The sequence below is a fragment of the Strigops habroptila genome, chromosome 4, assembly GCF_004027225.2.
Source record: "Strigops habroptila isolate Jane chromosome 4, bStrHab1.2.pri, whole genome shotgun sequence".
Classification (NCBI taxonomy): domain Eukaryota; kingdom Metazoa; phylum Chordata; class Aves; order Psittaciformes; family Psittacidae; genus Strigops; species Strigops habroptila.
This window is the reverse complement of record NC_046358.1, coordinates 7865699-7879765: the sequence shown is the minus strand read 5'-3', so window position 1 is coordinate 7879765 and position 14067 is coordinate 7865699. Positions and strand designations below refer to the sequence as shown.

Below are 14067 nucleotides of genomic sequence, written 5' to 3'. Positions count from 1 at the left end.
AATCTGCTGGAATTTTAACAGGCAAAGACAGAACTTAATTTTTCTCTGTAAAACAGAAGAGGCAACACTGAATAAAGCTGTTGACCTTCCTCTCTCTTTTTACCTTTTTATCAACAGGCAGCTCCACCTTAAAAATCCTTACAAAAATAGCCAAGAAAGCCAGAATGAACTCTCTGGAGCAGAAAGTAAAGGATTAAAGTAAATGGAATAAATCATCTCCTGACAGATATTGGTGCAGTTCTACTTGCTTTTACAGCATGGGCCTGTGCCTCACTTCAAAAACAAGACAGAGAAGTTACACATCAACTTCAGCATTCCTTGACTCTTTTCCTGCTTTAGCCTAATGGAACACAAATACATTACTAGCCCTTAAGGCTGGAGGTAGGAGGAAGCGGCCACAGCAGGATAAGGGACAAAGCATGGAGCAAGCAACAACCACCACCAAAAAAAAGTTACTGTGTTCAGATTTGTATTTCATTTTCCAAATGAAATGCATTTGACATGAAATGTATTTTCCAAATGAGCTGCATTTGAAAGAGCTGGAAAAAAGGAAAAGTGAAGAAAGAAAGAAAACCACTTACTTTGATGAGGGTGCCATCTTCACCTTGGGATCCTTTGTAAAGCTTCTTCTGCTTCCCACTGCTTATATTGAAAACCCTGAGGGGGATGACATAAACCAACATGGCTCATTTTGCCCAGGTACTGCTCTGAGGCTCTTGCCAGCAGGATACTTTTCTCCATCTGTTCCTCATTCCATATGAGATAGAGGGAATAGGGCCAAGCCACAGGAAGTGTGGAAATGATCTCTATGAACTATAACCATCAATCATTTAACTGGTTCAAGAAACAACCTCAGAAGTAATGTAGAGGCCCAAGACTGGATGATGTGATATCAAGCAGATTATCTGAATTAAAATTGAGGGTTGATTCTCAAAAAGATAATAAAAAACAAGCATAGCATCATGGCACTGAAGGAGAGATCAAATGGAAGGGAGAAAACCTTGTAATGCCTTTTAATGGCTAATGGTGATGTAGCAGGAATAGCTCCTAATAAGCTTCAGTTAGTCCTCCCTGCTATAAAAATGTTCCTTCATATTAAAGGAAAAGGTTACGAGAGCAAGACCCTCTATTTACATTAGAATATGAAAACAAATTACATTCAGTAGTGATATTTAGCTATGACCAAAACTCTTGGCACCTCACCCAGATACAACAGGAGGAGACACACAAATACAGAAAGTCTCCTGTGCCTTGAAGTTAGAGGCAGACAGATTGGAGAAATGGGTAAAAAGGGAGCAGACAACGGATTCTACTTGTCCAAAGACAGTCACACCTAGCTCAGTTTTAGGTTCCTACAGCCTCGGAATGTTCCACAGGACCTTGCGGCTTCTCACTAGACACAGCTCCAAAAGCAAAAATGACCACAGCATAGAAGTTCTTGCCCCACAGCTCAATGATGTGCCAAGGAAGGCACACTTGCTCTCCCAGTAGAAAGACTTTGCTCTTCAAGCAACTCAGTGAGAAGGCAAGGGTCCCATGGGCATCTGCATATATCCACAGGTTTTTATCAGCGAGGGGATAGGCAGAGTTCAACCTCACAGAATGTGAGGTAAAGCCTCAGATCTGCCTGAAAATGCTGTGTCAAAGAGGAATAATGATGGAGATGGGGCCACTCTGGCCAACTCATTTATGACTGCAAAAATATTTTCAAGAAAAGTAGTAAACTAACCTGATGTTACGATCTTGGCATCCAATAGCTGCGTATTTCCAGCTGGGGTCCACATCCATGTCGTACAGAGTGGTCTTCCTAACAATGTGATGTGTTCGGGTAAACTGAACCCCTTCTCCTGTCTAAGCATGTGGGTAAAGACCGTGTCAAAATCAAGTAGTTAACCCATTATCAAAAACTCCCAATATAGATGAGTCTTCTCACACAGCCAGCACAAACCAACCATTCCCATCAACCAGGTCTGCTGGGAGCAGGTGGGACTGGAAGCACAATGAACTCCTCCCTCCAACCCTTACTCTTTCACCCCTCCTCACAATAGCCCTGGCAGTGAAACAAAAGCAGATATCCTAACAGCTCTCTGCTTTGCATCTTGCTGAGAGAGGTCAGGCTTGGAGCAGCTTCATGCTTCACAGAACTAGTTCTCTGAATGTGATCTCTTGAATTGAGTCAGTGGGAGACACTGAGGCTGAACAGCAACAAGCTCATACAGAAACTCTGATATCATCCTTTAAAGTAGTTCCTTTGTGGAGAGATTATTAAAAAAAGCTGTAATAAGGTTACCTTCTGTGCAGTGCGGAAATAGATGCTCTTGTCTGCCCCACAGCTTATCATTCGCACCTTCCCATCATTGGCTGCAACAAAAAGGCAGGAGCCATTAAAAGATAAACACAGATACAAGGCGGAGAACATGTTTTAATTTATGTCATTTATTCCAGTCCTGATTAGCTTAGACTGACTCCTACCTAAGCAGCAGGATGCTGCAGCAAAACAGATGCCCCTTCTCAGGGGCAGCATTTATTAATATTCAGTGTGCTTGAGGCCTTGATACAGAGGCTTTACACAACATATCAGGATGTAATCCTCCCTCAACAGCAATGCCCATGTGCTTATTCTCTGTGTGCCACAGCACCCTGTTGCAGTATGACAAATTCACACTCTGTATGAGCTGAAGTTGGGCAATAGGCACTTTTCAGTCCTCAAAGTCAGTCGCATGTTTCTTGCTGCCCTGTCTTACTGCAGAGTCAGGCTCCCCTTAGCACAGTTTAGTAACCAATCTGCTTCTTCAGTAAAGCAACACCTGATAAATCTCTGCGTAGTGAAAATCTCTGCGTAGCAAAAATGGCAGCAGCATTGCAGCCACACCTGTACCTGGCCACACACCCTACCGATCCGAATCCTGACCCTCACCCATGGGCTCAGCTTCCTGATTTGAACTTGAACCCGCCTTGCTGCTATGGGTTTAGCAGGCACTGAACTGTGGCTGAGCCAGCTCACTGCCTCCAGATTGATCCTGACCTTGAATTGCTGACCTGTCTTACCCCTACGGATTTATCTGGTGATCTGGACTACTGGCTGGATCTAGTTACTGTCACTGGACTTGATCTGTTCCACCTTGTTCAGGTACTGTGGAACTCTTCCATTGCCAGTGAGGCCACTACCTTTGACTGCCTTCCTGTGACCCTTGGCTACTGGCTTCCCCTGGCAGAGCAGCCAACCCTTCATGTTCCCCGACAATACACCACACTGATGTCTGACCATCAGTAGTAACTGAGTGCTGGGGATGCAATGTGCTCCATTACCGTGAATGTGAAGTCTTACACTGGTTTGTAATGACAAATTTACTTGTGAATAGTTAAATGCAGAAGATTTTTGTGGGTTTGGGGATTTTTTGGGGAGGAGGACTGTTCCACAGTTCTCATTAAGAACAGCATGTAGCCATCTGACAACAGTTAAAGGGAGTGAATCATTACAGAAAACAGCTTTCCAAAGAAACGCTGAGGACTTCAATCACAAGAAGTTTTGTGAATGTACAGGAAGGAGAGGAGAAGAAAGCAAAAGAGAGAACATGGCAACTATAGTCAAATATCACCTTCTCTTAGGATCTTGCAGCTACAGAAGATGACGAAAAAGCAGCTTCAGCCCTGGCCTGACCCAGCGTTTAAACAGTTAAAATTACTTTACAGCCACAATGGGACAACAGCAGTGCTCTAATCCAGCTTTGGAAGGAAGCCACAATTCTGTACCTGCAAACTTGACAGCAGTGATGGAAGAAGAATGTTCATCCAGGGTCTGCTGCAGGCTGTAGTCCTTTCCAGCATCCAAGACATGAATCAGTCTATCCCGACTGGCTGAGGCTAAGAGCTTTAAGCCTGTCAGAGAGTTAAAAAGAGTGCAAGACCATTACTAAAAAGTCATATGCTCTTCCAGTCACTATTTTAAAATAGCTTCTCAAATAATCTTAGGGACAAAACATTGTACTGTGGATAACTGCATGGATGGACACAAAAGAACACCCCTGGATTTCACACTATGACAACAGGCAGAACAAGTTTCAACCTCAACATTCAATATTCCAAGGAAAAGTATGAGAAAGAAGCCTTTTTCAAAGTCAGGCTCTACTGGCCCAATGCTACAAAAGCCTGCCCTGAAATCCAGGAGTAGCTCAACACTGAAAGTTCTGACATACCATGGCTGGACATTCTGACTCACTCAACACTACATTCATATGCAAAAACGAAGCTCAATTGCATTTACCTGTATCAGGTTTGGAGTACTCCAGACATAGAATCTCAGAGTCATGGGCTTCCACCTTCAGCATTTCCCTCAGAGACTGCAACTCATATATCCTGAGACACAACATGGGTGGTTTCAGTATGTTTAATGAAATTAGCAGGATCTGGCCTTAATTCTCATGCCTGCCCAGCCCATAGTCTGCACAAGAAGCTCCTTGGGATTACCTGAGAGTGCCTATCCTGTCCCCCGAGGCCAGGTGCTCCCCACTGGGACTCACACAGACAGTGCGTATCCCCACCTTTGTATCCATCACTTGTGCATCAGCTTTGTCTGCACTTCCTGCTGAGTTGTAATCAGTGTCCAGAAGTACCTGAGTGTTATCATCTACATAGATGATTTTCATCAAGTCCTGGGGATACAATACACCCAGAAATATTAACTAGTTACAAAACATTAAAGTGAAGCATCTGCCTTAGAAACTGGGCTCCTGGCCAACATATACACTTCATTTACAGTAATGCTGTACTTGGTGGGATCTTTTGGCTAAGAGCAAGCACTCAGCCCCTTCATATTGTAGGATGAAAGTTTCACAGCTGTGTCTCACAATCACCTTCCCCTTCAAGTTAGAAACTAACAGCATCTGCCGCACGACACACAAGCTCTGGGATTAGTGATTACAACGTAGCAGGGGACACAGCTGGAATCCAAAAGACTTCTAGGGATCATCCAAGTCAAATTATGCCTTTTGAGAACTGACAGAAAAAGGAGTAGTTTTTCCACCATGAGCTGTGCTCACAGATCTTCCAGCACAACTGAGAAGGGAAGCAAATGTCCATAAGTAATCACTGTTCTGTATGAGTATCCTCCCTCTTACATAGATGAAGTGAGTGTAAACTGCTTCTCATTCAATTCTCCCAAATCTCCATCTCATTTAATGCACCTTTTCCAAACAAATCTTGAAGTGATTACATGCTACAGAGATGGAGAAAAAGAGAATCAACTCTCCTGCAGCATATGGGATGAGCCATTTTGGAACAGACTAAGCTAAGTGAATCCTTGGGTGGCTTATGGAAAAAGCGGTAATGCCCTGGACCATTTCAGACAAACCATCTTTCCAGCTGATACTTCCTACTCCCCCTTCATGTTTCTTGAGGCTCATACATTTTACCAGACTTGTGCTCTGTTTACAGAGAAGTTTGTGTTGACTTAGAGATCCAAAGAAGTTTGGGCCTTAACTTGGGAATACCTCTGCATGAGGAAGAGCAACCCCAAGGGCAAGAAGATGATCAAAACCTAGGATCTTACATTGCTGAGGATGTTGCGGTGCAGAGCTGTGCCATGAATGTTGGAGCTCTCAGTGTTCCATAGACGAATGGTGTTGTCAGAGGAGCAGGTGATGAAGGAACCAGGGGGGAGGCATGACTGATTGTTGTCCTTCACCTCCGGATACATCTACGGGCAGGTAAAATCAACCCCTGAATGAGATTGCCTGCTAGACACCAGTAGCAAGTTTCAAACCAAACTGAAATCAAAGTGCTGTCCTCTCTTTTGTAAAGGTGAGAGCCAGCCACTTCTCCTAATGAAAACCTGCTTGCAGACCAGAGCTTCATATTCATTTCAAACAAATGCTCACTGAGCTTCCCTGACTGTAGAACATCTCCTTAAGAGGTGTGCAACAAGCCGGCATCCTTTATTTCCAATAGTTCAAAGAACACCTCAAAGACCATGCAACAACAACTGTGCAGCAACAACCTTGCACTGTTGTTTGCAACTTTCAACTGCTACTGTCCATTTATAATCCAGAAGCAAAGGGTGAGATGCAATTAATAAATAATAACAAGTAGAGTCCTCAACCTCTTACCATTTTCTTTCCACTTCCCCCTTTCCTGACCATCGTTGGACATATTTCAACATATTAACAATTACATTGTTTCATATACCTCCTTTCCTTCCCTCTGAGAGAAAGCCAACCAGACAGACTGGAAGATGATAGCCACTTGACAGGCTAATCACAGATGTCCTGGTAAACAGGTTAAGAAGGATCAGAGTCGAGATCTTACCACTTGTTTCATTCTTTTGACTTTGGAGCACTTGCTCACCACAGACCTCGAATAATTTCTTTTGAGGTCAGCAGTAAACTCTAGTGTGTTTTGTGAAAGGAGCCCCTGCATTCACCTTTGTGCAGTTCTGTTCCTTCTCCCACCTCTCACCTTTCAATGGTGAGATTTTTTTTTTCCCCAGTAACATGCTGCATCTAACACATTTGGTCAGACATTGCAGTGCAGCCAAAGAACTGCTCCCAGCTCCAACTCAAGCCCCGTAGCAACCACACTAACCACAGGAGGAAATCTGAGCCAATTCTTTCTCTCTGCAGTAAGTGCATATAAATTCAGCAGCTCCGCAGATGACTTCCTCAGCTGCAACTGCAATCCAACACTTGTGTGTACAGACAACATACCTCAATGTTCCACACGCAGGAAGAGTGGTACAAAGCGGAGTACACCTTGCCCACTTTCTTCGGGTCTTTGACATCCCACACATACAGGCTGTGGTCATTGTATACACAGGAAAGCCACTGGTTGGTGGGGTCAAAAGTCAAGGCAATCGTGTCTGGATACTTTGCATCAGCCATACCAGAGAAAAGACGACTGCACAAAGAGAGAACAACAGCCTGGTTATAGCCTGCACTTCCTTGGAGTGGCAAGGAGTCAGGGCATGAGAGCTCAGATTGTCCACAGGGCATTGGCAAGGCGAACAGTGCACTGGGGCATATATGGATAGAGAATAGCTGGCAGGGAAGACCTGTCTCTTGAACAACCAGAGTCCCAAGAGAAGCCTGAAAGTTCCATAGCAAAAGTCATTCTCCTTGCCATCCAGCTCAAGAGTCCCACCACAGACAGGCCATTGACTTTCCCTGAAGGAGGACCAAACAGGACACTTGATCATCACTGGAGATCATAATCACCTACCCCTGCATAACCAGGTGGTAAAACCCAAGTCAAATAATCTCAAAACAAAGGAGATGATCATATTTTGGTGCATACTATATTTTGCTTACTGATTGCAGGAACTGCTCTTGTGTGGGACCAAGCAGAAGAATATGTATTGCACTCAAAAGACAGGAACACACCAGCACAAGGGACAAAGGAATGATTCATTTCAGCAGCAGCTTCTCTGACATGCTTCCCTTCCACCCCTAACCCACACACAGGCCAGCTTTGTGCTGCTTGCAGCAGCTGTGAGATGGGCAACTGCAGTACAGTCCTTTCCAGATAAGGAAACCCTCCAATGCAAACTAAAAACCAGAGGAGTTCTGCAGAACAAGGAAACACCTCCTTCCCCAGGTAAGACCAAGAATATGAACCCTGTATCTCCTCAACAGTGGTTCCTCTGTGAAGTCCTGCTGCCATGCATGTAAAGAAGGAGCTGCTCGCCTGAACTGAGGCAAACACAGACATCCCACAACACTACTAAAGATATCAAATAAGGGAATTATAGCCAGAGCGTCAGGGTGTTGAGAGCAGGTAATTTAAAAGGACTGATAAAGGGCCAAAATGCAATGTAGCACACCAGACAACTGGAGCCCTGCTTCTGCGAGTGCAAAGCTTTGAGGGCTAGAAGAGCACAGCCCAGATCCTATGGAAAAAAACAAGTCCTTGATACAGCTGTGGGCAGTTCATCGCAGGCAACTGGCATCCTACAGAGAGGCTCTGGCATGCACAGGAATATAAGGAGTCCTGTGTTTTCAAGCTTCTTGGGAAGTAATTTAAAAAAAATAAATAAATTATTAAGATTGTAATCAGTGCTACAAATGCATGTTCCAGACTCACATGAATATTTCTGCTCGGCTGATGCATGACAGCAACAGAGAGTATTTTTAAAGGGTCCATGTCTACAATTGCTTGACTTTAGCACTACCAGAAACTGGTAACATTTTCAACCGGAGTTCCTTTTCCAGCTCCCTTACTGGAATATCATTATCTCCCACTGATCTTCTGGAGGAGGACTATGCAGTGCGCTGTTAGAACCTTTACCTCAAGTTCCCAAGGGAAGTTTAGAGAAAATCTGTTTGGGGTTGGGAGTATATATCTGTAGATGTGGGAACTCCAGATATCCAGTGACACAATGGCTGGTGGACTCCTACACCTTTGGATTTCATTCCTCAAAAGTGATAGAAGCAAAAGAGGGTAACAGAAGCTTGGGAAAGCCTCCAACCAGAACTGACAAACAGCAACACATGAAAGATTTTCTCTAGCATAAGCCTCCGCAAGCTGGCAGACAAAACTGTATGGAAATCACATAATCCACCTCAGAAGGTGAGAAACAGAGAGCTAGGGCAGAAGATACTGGAGCAAGGTAGGAAAACAAGACAACAGAAAGTACAAGACTGAGGGAGAATAAAGACTACAGACAATAGCAGATTTAGGTCTATAAAGGATTGCAAGAGAGCCTTTCAAAAAATGCCCCATGAGAGCCTGGGCTTCTCTTAGCAACATCATTATATTGCTACAAAGGAGAGTCTTCAGCTTTTAACAGTGATAAGCAAAGGATGTACCATGGTACAGGAACAACTGAAGTGTACCACAGCATCCTGTGCCCTCTGCCTGCTTGCCCATAGCAACCAACATCAAAAGGCCACCAGACCCAAGCAATCCCAGGGAGATGAGGAGCAAGATGTGCTGTGTAGTCCAGCAACTGGCTTTGGGCTGTAGCCCAGCCACGCGATGCAATGCTGCAACAACTCGGGGAGATCTGCAACAGGCTGCCAATTTTAAACCATATAAAGAGCACACACCAGATGGCAAAGGTCTGGGGAGCAGTTCTAACCCCCACAAGCCTCCCTTGCTCCCTTCCACCCTCTCCACGGTACCTGGCCTCAGTCACACTCGCGATGTCTGTTCCCAGGCAGTGCGGCTTCGGCAGTGTGGTGACAAAGTGAAGGTTCAGAGGGTTAAAGATCCTCACGGTGCCATCAGCACAGCCACAGAAGATGTAGTCATGATTCACAGAGATGCAGTTTGCCACAGTGGTCTGAGGAAGACACAGCACACAGAAGGTGAATAAGCAATGCACTCTCACTTCAAAGGTCACCAGACACACGACAGGGAGAATAGCAAACTGACAGACAAAGGAGTCATGGTCAGAAGAGCTGAAGTGAAGTCGAGCCTTGGGAGTACAGAAAAGCCTAAAAAAATCCATTTTTCCTTTCTGAGAAGCTTCCTAGCCAAGGGCCACTACAGATTCCAAGTGGCTAAGGAAAAAACACAGTTCCCCACTGTGCTCTGCTCCCTACTGTGGTGGGAGGACAGCAGAGCTACATATTTGCTCCAGATGAGTCTTACTCTGAACATGGGGGTTTTGTTCCTCTGTGACATTCAGCACCACCAGCAGGCAAGGAGCACCTCACCCTGTACTAGCAAGCCAATACATTACCTGTCACAAGGGGATATGAAAAGAAAAAAAATGGATTTTCTTCCCTTCCCACTGGGATCGGTACAAATGGCAGAAAATGGTACGAAATGGAGTGTGGTGATACGGGGATGAGTTCAATGCAAAACTTTTTTCCAACTTACTGTGAAGCTGTCTGTATTCTGAGCGAGAGTGAAAAGCAGATTTTAGAGAGGAAAGAAAAGAAGAGGCATTTCACTTGAGTGAAGTGGAAAGATTTGTTTTCCCTTGATTTTAATACATTGGATCCTTTCAGGTGCCATCTTACAGTCAATTGAAAGGAAAACAAGTATGATCAAATTCTTAACTATAGGTCAACCTGGTGGTTTAGAATAGCCAAACCAAGTAGTTCCTTGGGAACCTGCATTTGAGATGTACAAGCCAAGTAAGACACTGCAGAGTGGGTAGAAATCAGAATCCTTCTAAAACTCCTGCTTACCCAGGCCAAGCCAAGAGGGACAACACAGGGATTGCCAAAGCTATATAAAGGACGTTGCTTTGCCAGAAAAGCAGTAACTGCAATGCTGAGGCTTAAGAATGAAAAAGCTTCAATAATTAACAAAATCCCTTTGCCAAGAAACAATGCTATTTTTATGTGGCCTTCCAGAGAAAATCGAAGTGGCAGAGGCCCAATGACTTTCACTGCTGGTGGTCAGCTCGTGCTTCGAGTGCCTTTATTACTTCTTGTTCCTGCTCTCCTTCAGCAAGCACAAACAGTGCAGGACAGAAGGATGTAAAACTCACCCTCAGCTCCACCCACTTGTCCAGCAGCCTTTTTTCATTGAATTCACAGAGCAGGCCTGAGGATGTGATACAGAAGGTGCTGTCAGCTTTTTTGCCCTTTCCACAAGCCACGTCCGTGAAGAAGTTGTTCCTCAGTTCTCCAAGCAACCCCGAGCGACCTAGCAAGGGGACTGTGGCATTGACCTACAATAAAACACAGTTTGTTAGAAATGGAGCAAGGCACTCCAGGCAGACAGACATTTTTTAGAACATCAAGCCTCGAGTGCTGAAGTACCTCAAGGAAAAAGAGCTGTAAACAGGCTACAAGAAGAGGTAGTGACATGTTTTGTTTGCTGCGGACCCATTGGTCGCATAGTGTACGGGACCATCAGTATTAGTACATCAGTGGAACAGAACACTATTTATTCCACCAAAACTGCGCTTCCAAACATATTACCCAGAGACAGCAGATCAATCACTGGAAGAACAACCCTTCCCTGGCCAATCTGTGATTTATACCAAATGCCAAAGCAGGGTCCAAGCATGAATGAGGAACATCTGTTCACGAGCATGCAGAAAAATTCCCATATGTGGATTCTGTTCCCCAGAGAAGAACAGAACAGCTGTAAGTTTACACCCTATAGTTGACCCTTCAAAATAACACAACATCAAACAGCTCTCCCCATCTCTGTGCTCCAAGGGGTTCAATGACTGCTGCTCTTTCTAGTTTTTCGTCCTTTGTTATACATGACTACTAAAGAACAAGCATGCTGCTATACAACTCCAGGAGCCATGCCTCTACCTCAGTGCAGGATACAACAAGCCTTTGGTGCCACCAGCTTCATAGGGACACTGAGACTTGAGAGCCAGGGGTGGAGGGCTATCCTTGAATCCCCATGAAATCAAAGAGTTCCCTCTTCCCACAGCTCACGGGGGCAAAATCCATGCTGCTGTAAGATGGAAATGCCTGTTCACACCTTGGCCTTGATGCACCTTCTCTCACCTTAGAGGTTTTGCTGTCATCCAAGTACCAAAACTTGATGTGCCGATTTCCAGCAGTGACAAAGTAACTGCAGTCCTCTGAGAATGACACGGCCGTCACTTTACTTGAGACTTTGTTGGCTGCCACTACGATGTTTTTCTGGAAACATAATTGTTTAGATAGCTTAGTTTCTTTGCTCAGAAGCAAAGGGAACTCATTTCAGTTACAGGCACGTATCCAGTGCAAGTGCTGCAGAAAGGAAAAGATGAGGCCCAAACTATTCCCCATACACCCCTGAAAACAACCTCCTCCACACTAGCTGAGAGCATTAATTTGGCAGATAGTACAATTCACATTTACATTCAATTCCACTTCCACATTGACTGGGATCGAGAACAAATCAGCAGGCACTAGTGCCTGCAGGAACTTGTTGTGTGAGTCGTGACAAACATGTTGGTTTCACAATCACCAGAAGCTCAGAGCAGACCTGTTTCCCTTTCTAAACAGCAAAAGCACAAGGAGTTGTCCTAGCCTCCAGGCAGCAGTGAGGGCAAGGCACTCAAGGAGGGGGGAACAGGTATTTTCTGCAGGGAAAATACTGGTTCCTCCATAAATTCTCTCTTCTCCTTAAAGACATGATGCTTTACCGAAAGACCCAAAACACAAGAAAACCATGCCTGTATTGGAAGGGACAAAGCAAAATCTGCTACATTTCAAACATGTACCTCGAGAGGTCAACAAGTTTGGGAAAGAAGGAAGAACATGGCAGGGACATGAAAACAGGAATGGACACTGCCCAAGCAGAACAGTCAGATAGTAGGAGCTCCCTATCCACAATACCAGTGCTCAATTTTCCTCCCCTGCCTTTCCCCAGGGACTGGTAGCAGTGAGAATAAAAATGTTTTCCTCTCCACCTGTGGTGGGTTTTCAACCATGCAGCACATGGTTGACAAGAGTGCACTGCTTTTGATTCTGTTTGCTTTTCCCTTCCTGTTAGGGACTGGGTTGCTCCCAGTCTTCCCAACACAGTGCCCTCAGGGCCCCATTGGACTGCATGATGACAGAACTGAAGGAATCAGCAAGAGAGGACTCTGGGCTGCTGCACCATCGCCATGGAGGATCCTCAGCCCAGATTGGGGGAAAAGCAAGAGGCCAGCCATTAACATAACGTCTTCCAAGACAGCACCCAGAGAAAGGCTTAGGACCCTTGCAGACCTCAACATCTGGATCTTTGCTGTGGTCTTTCTTTAGGGAAGCAAGGGGACCCTACAGATAACAGGGGTTTTCTTTTCCATCACAGTCAAACGACTAAGTCTCCCAGCCAGGAAAAACAGTCAATCAAAACAGCAGCACAATGGATAGAAGGGTTATGGTGAAAGGTGCAGGGAAATATTTCAGGAGATCTGCGTTCACATCTTGGTCTCTGATTCTTCTTTGACGCTGGTCACAAAAAGTCTAGTTTTGGTACCCAGCCTGCAAAATAAAGGCTAGCTGGACCCCCTGACAGTCACAGTCGAGCATATTATTAAAAGTGCATGTTCTTCAGTGCAGAAGAGTAAAATAGACCTTACCTCACAAGCTCTCATGCACATAATTATAAATAGGATCACAGTGAACAGGAAAACCTGCATAAGCAAGGTGAAACGAAGCTGCTTGTACTGTCCCACACATGCCATGCGTTGTGATCATCTCTAAGTCACTACTTTCATTTGTATAACTAGAAAGAACTCAAAGGCTGAGCAGTTTTCAACACTGACATACACATTCAGGTGTTATCACTATATAGTTCAGCTATACACAAAAATAGCAAGGTCAAACTTCAGCTCATGCAGGAGAGAACTAACAGTGAGATCTTAAATTACAGCACGGAAAATGTGATGAAGAAATTAATATACTAAATGAGCACAGACTTACAAGCTGCAAGAGAAGAGAAGGCTCCAGGGAGACCTTAGAGCAGCCTTCCAGTAGTTAAAGGGGGCCTACAGAAAAGATGGGGAGGGACTCTTTATCAGGGAGTATAGTGACAGGACGAGGGGTAGTAGTTTTAAACTGAAAGAGGGTAGATATTAGGAAGAAATTCTTTACCATGAGGGTGATGAGGCACTGGCACAGGCTGCACAGAGAACTTGTGGACACCCCATCCCTGGAAGTGTTCAGGGCCAGGCTGGATGGGGCTTTGGGCAACCTGGTCTAGTGTGAGGTGTCCCTGCCCATGGCAGGGGCTTGGAACTAAATGGGCTTTAAGGTCCCTTCCAACCCAAACCATTCTAAGATTCTATAATCAGGTGAGATTTAACAGATGCATTGCGGGTTTTTTAAATCACATCTCTTAGAGAGGGTTAGAGCACCAAAAGAAGCAGCAAGAGCTGAACACATGCTTAACATTTATTAATACAGAAGCCTACTGACAATAAATGTTTCTTTCCTCATATACAAAAAGCACACACTTAAATGTTTTCTAGAGGATAAGACATGGGCTTTGTTCCCACAGTGCTGACCCAACCCAGTGGTAGACAGTGACCTCCATTGGCTTTCACCCACTGTGATTTCTCTTATGTTCTCTTTCTTAGTCATCAAGGGTGGGATTGTACTATTGCAAACCCTGACACAACAAAACCAAACCAAGCCAAGAGCACACACTACACCACGAAAGAATTCCCTGGCTGATGAG

At 44.8% G+C, this 14067-nt stretch overlaps 1 protein-coding gene across 5 annotated transcripts in view; it reads right to left on the bottom strand.

Annotated features, from left to right (window-relative positions):
• MAPKBP1 (mitogen-activated protein kinase binding protein 1) overlaps positions 1 to 14067 on the bottom strand; it is a 101804-nt gene that overhangs the window by 30300 nt on the left and 57437 nt on the right. For 4 of the 5 annotated variants that reach the window (XM_030482737.1, XM_030482741.1, XM_030482738.2 and 1 more), the window contains exons 7-18: positions 11418 to 11555; positions 10436 to 10618; positions 9817 to 9834; positions 9114 to 9274; positions 6702 to 6891; positions 5549 to 5695; positions 4468 to 4652; positions 4265 to 4356; positions 3754 to 3879; positions 2291 to 2361; positions 1730 to 1851; positions 582 to 657 (exon numbers count right to left, since the gene is read on the bottom strand). In XM_030482737.1, coding sequence (XP_030338597.1) covers positions 582 to 657; positions 1730 to 1851; positions 2291 to 2361; positions 3754 to 3879; positions 4265 to 4356; positions 4468 to 4652; positions 5549 to 5695; positions 6702 to 6891; positions 9114 to 9274; positions 9817 to 9834; positions 10436 to 10618; positions 11418 to 11555 — 1509 coding nt within the window. The remainder of the gene's footprint in view (positions 1 to 581; positions 658 to 1729; positions 1852 to 2290; positions 2362 to 3753; positions 3880 to 4264; positions 4357 to 4467; positions 4653 to 5548; positions 5696 to 6701; positions 6892 to 9113; positions 9275 to 9816; positions 9835 to 10435; positions 10619 to 11417; positions 11556 to 14067) is intronic. The other variant, XM_030482740.1, reaches the window with a different exon arrangement.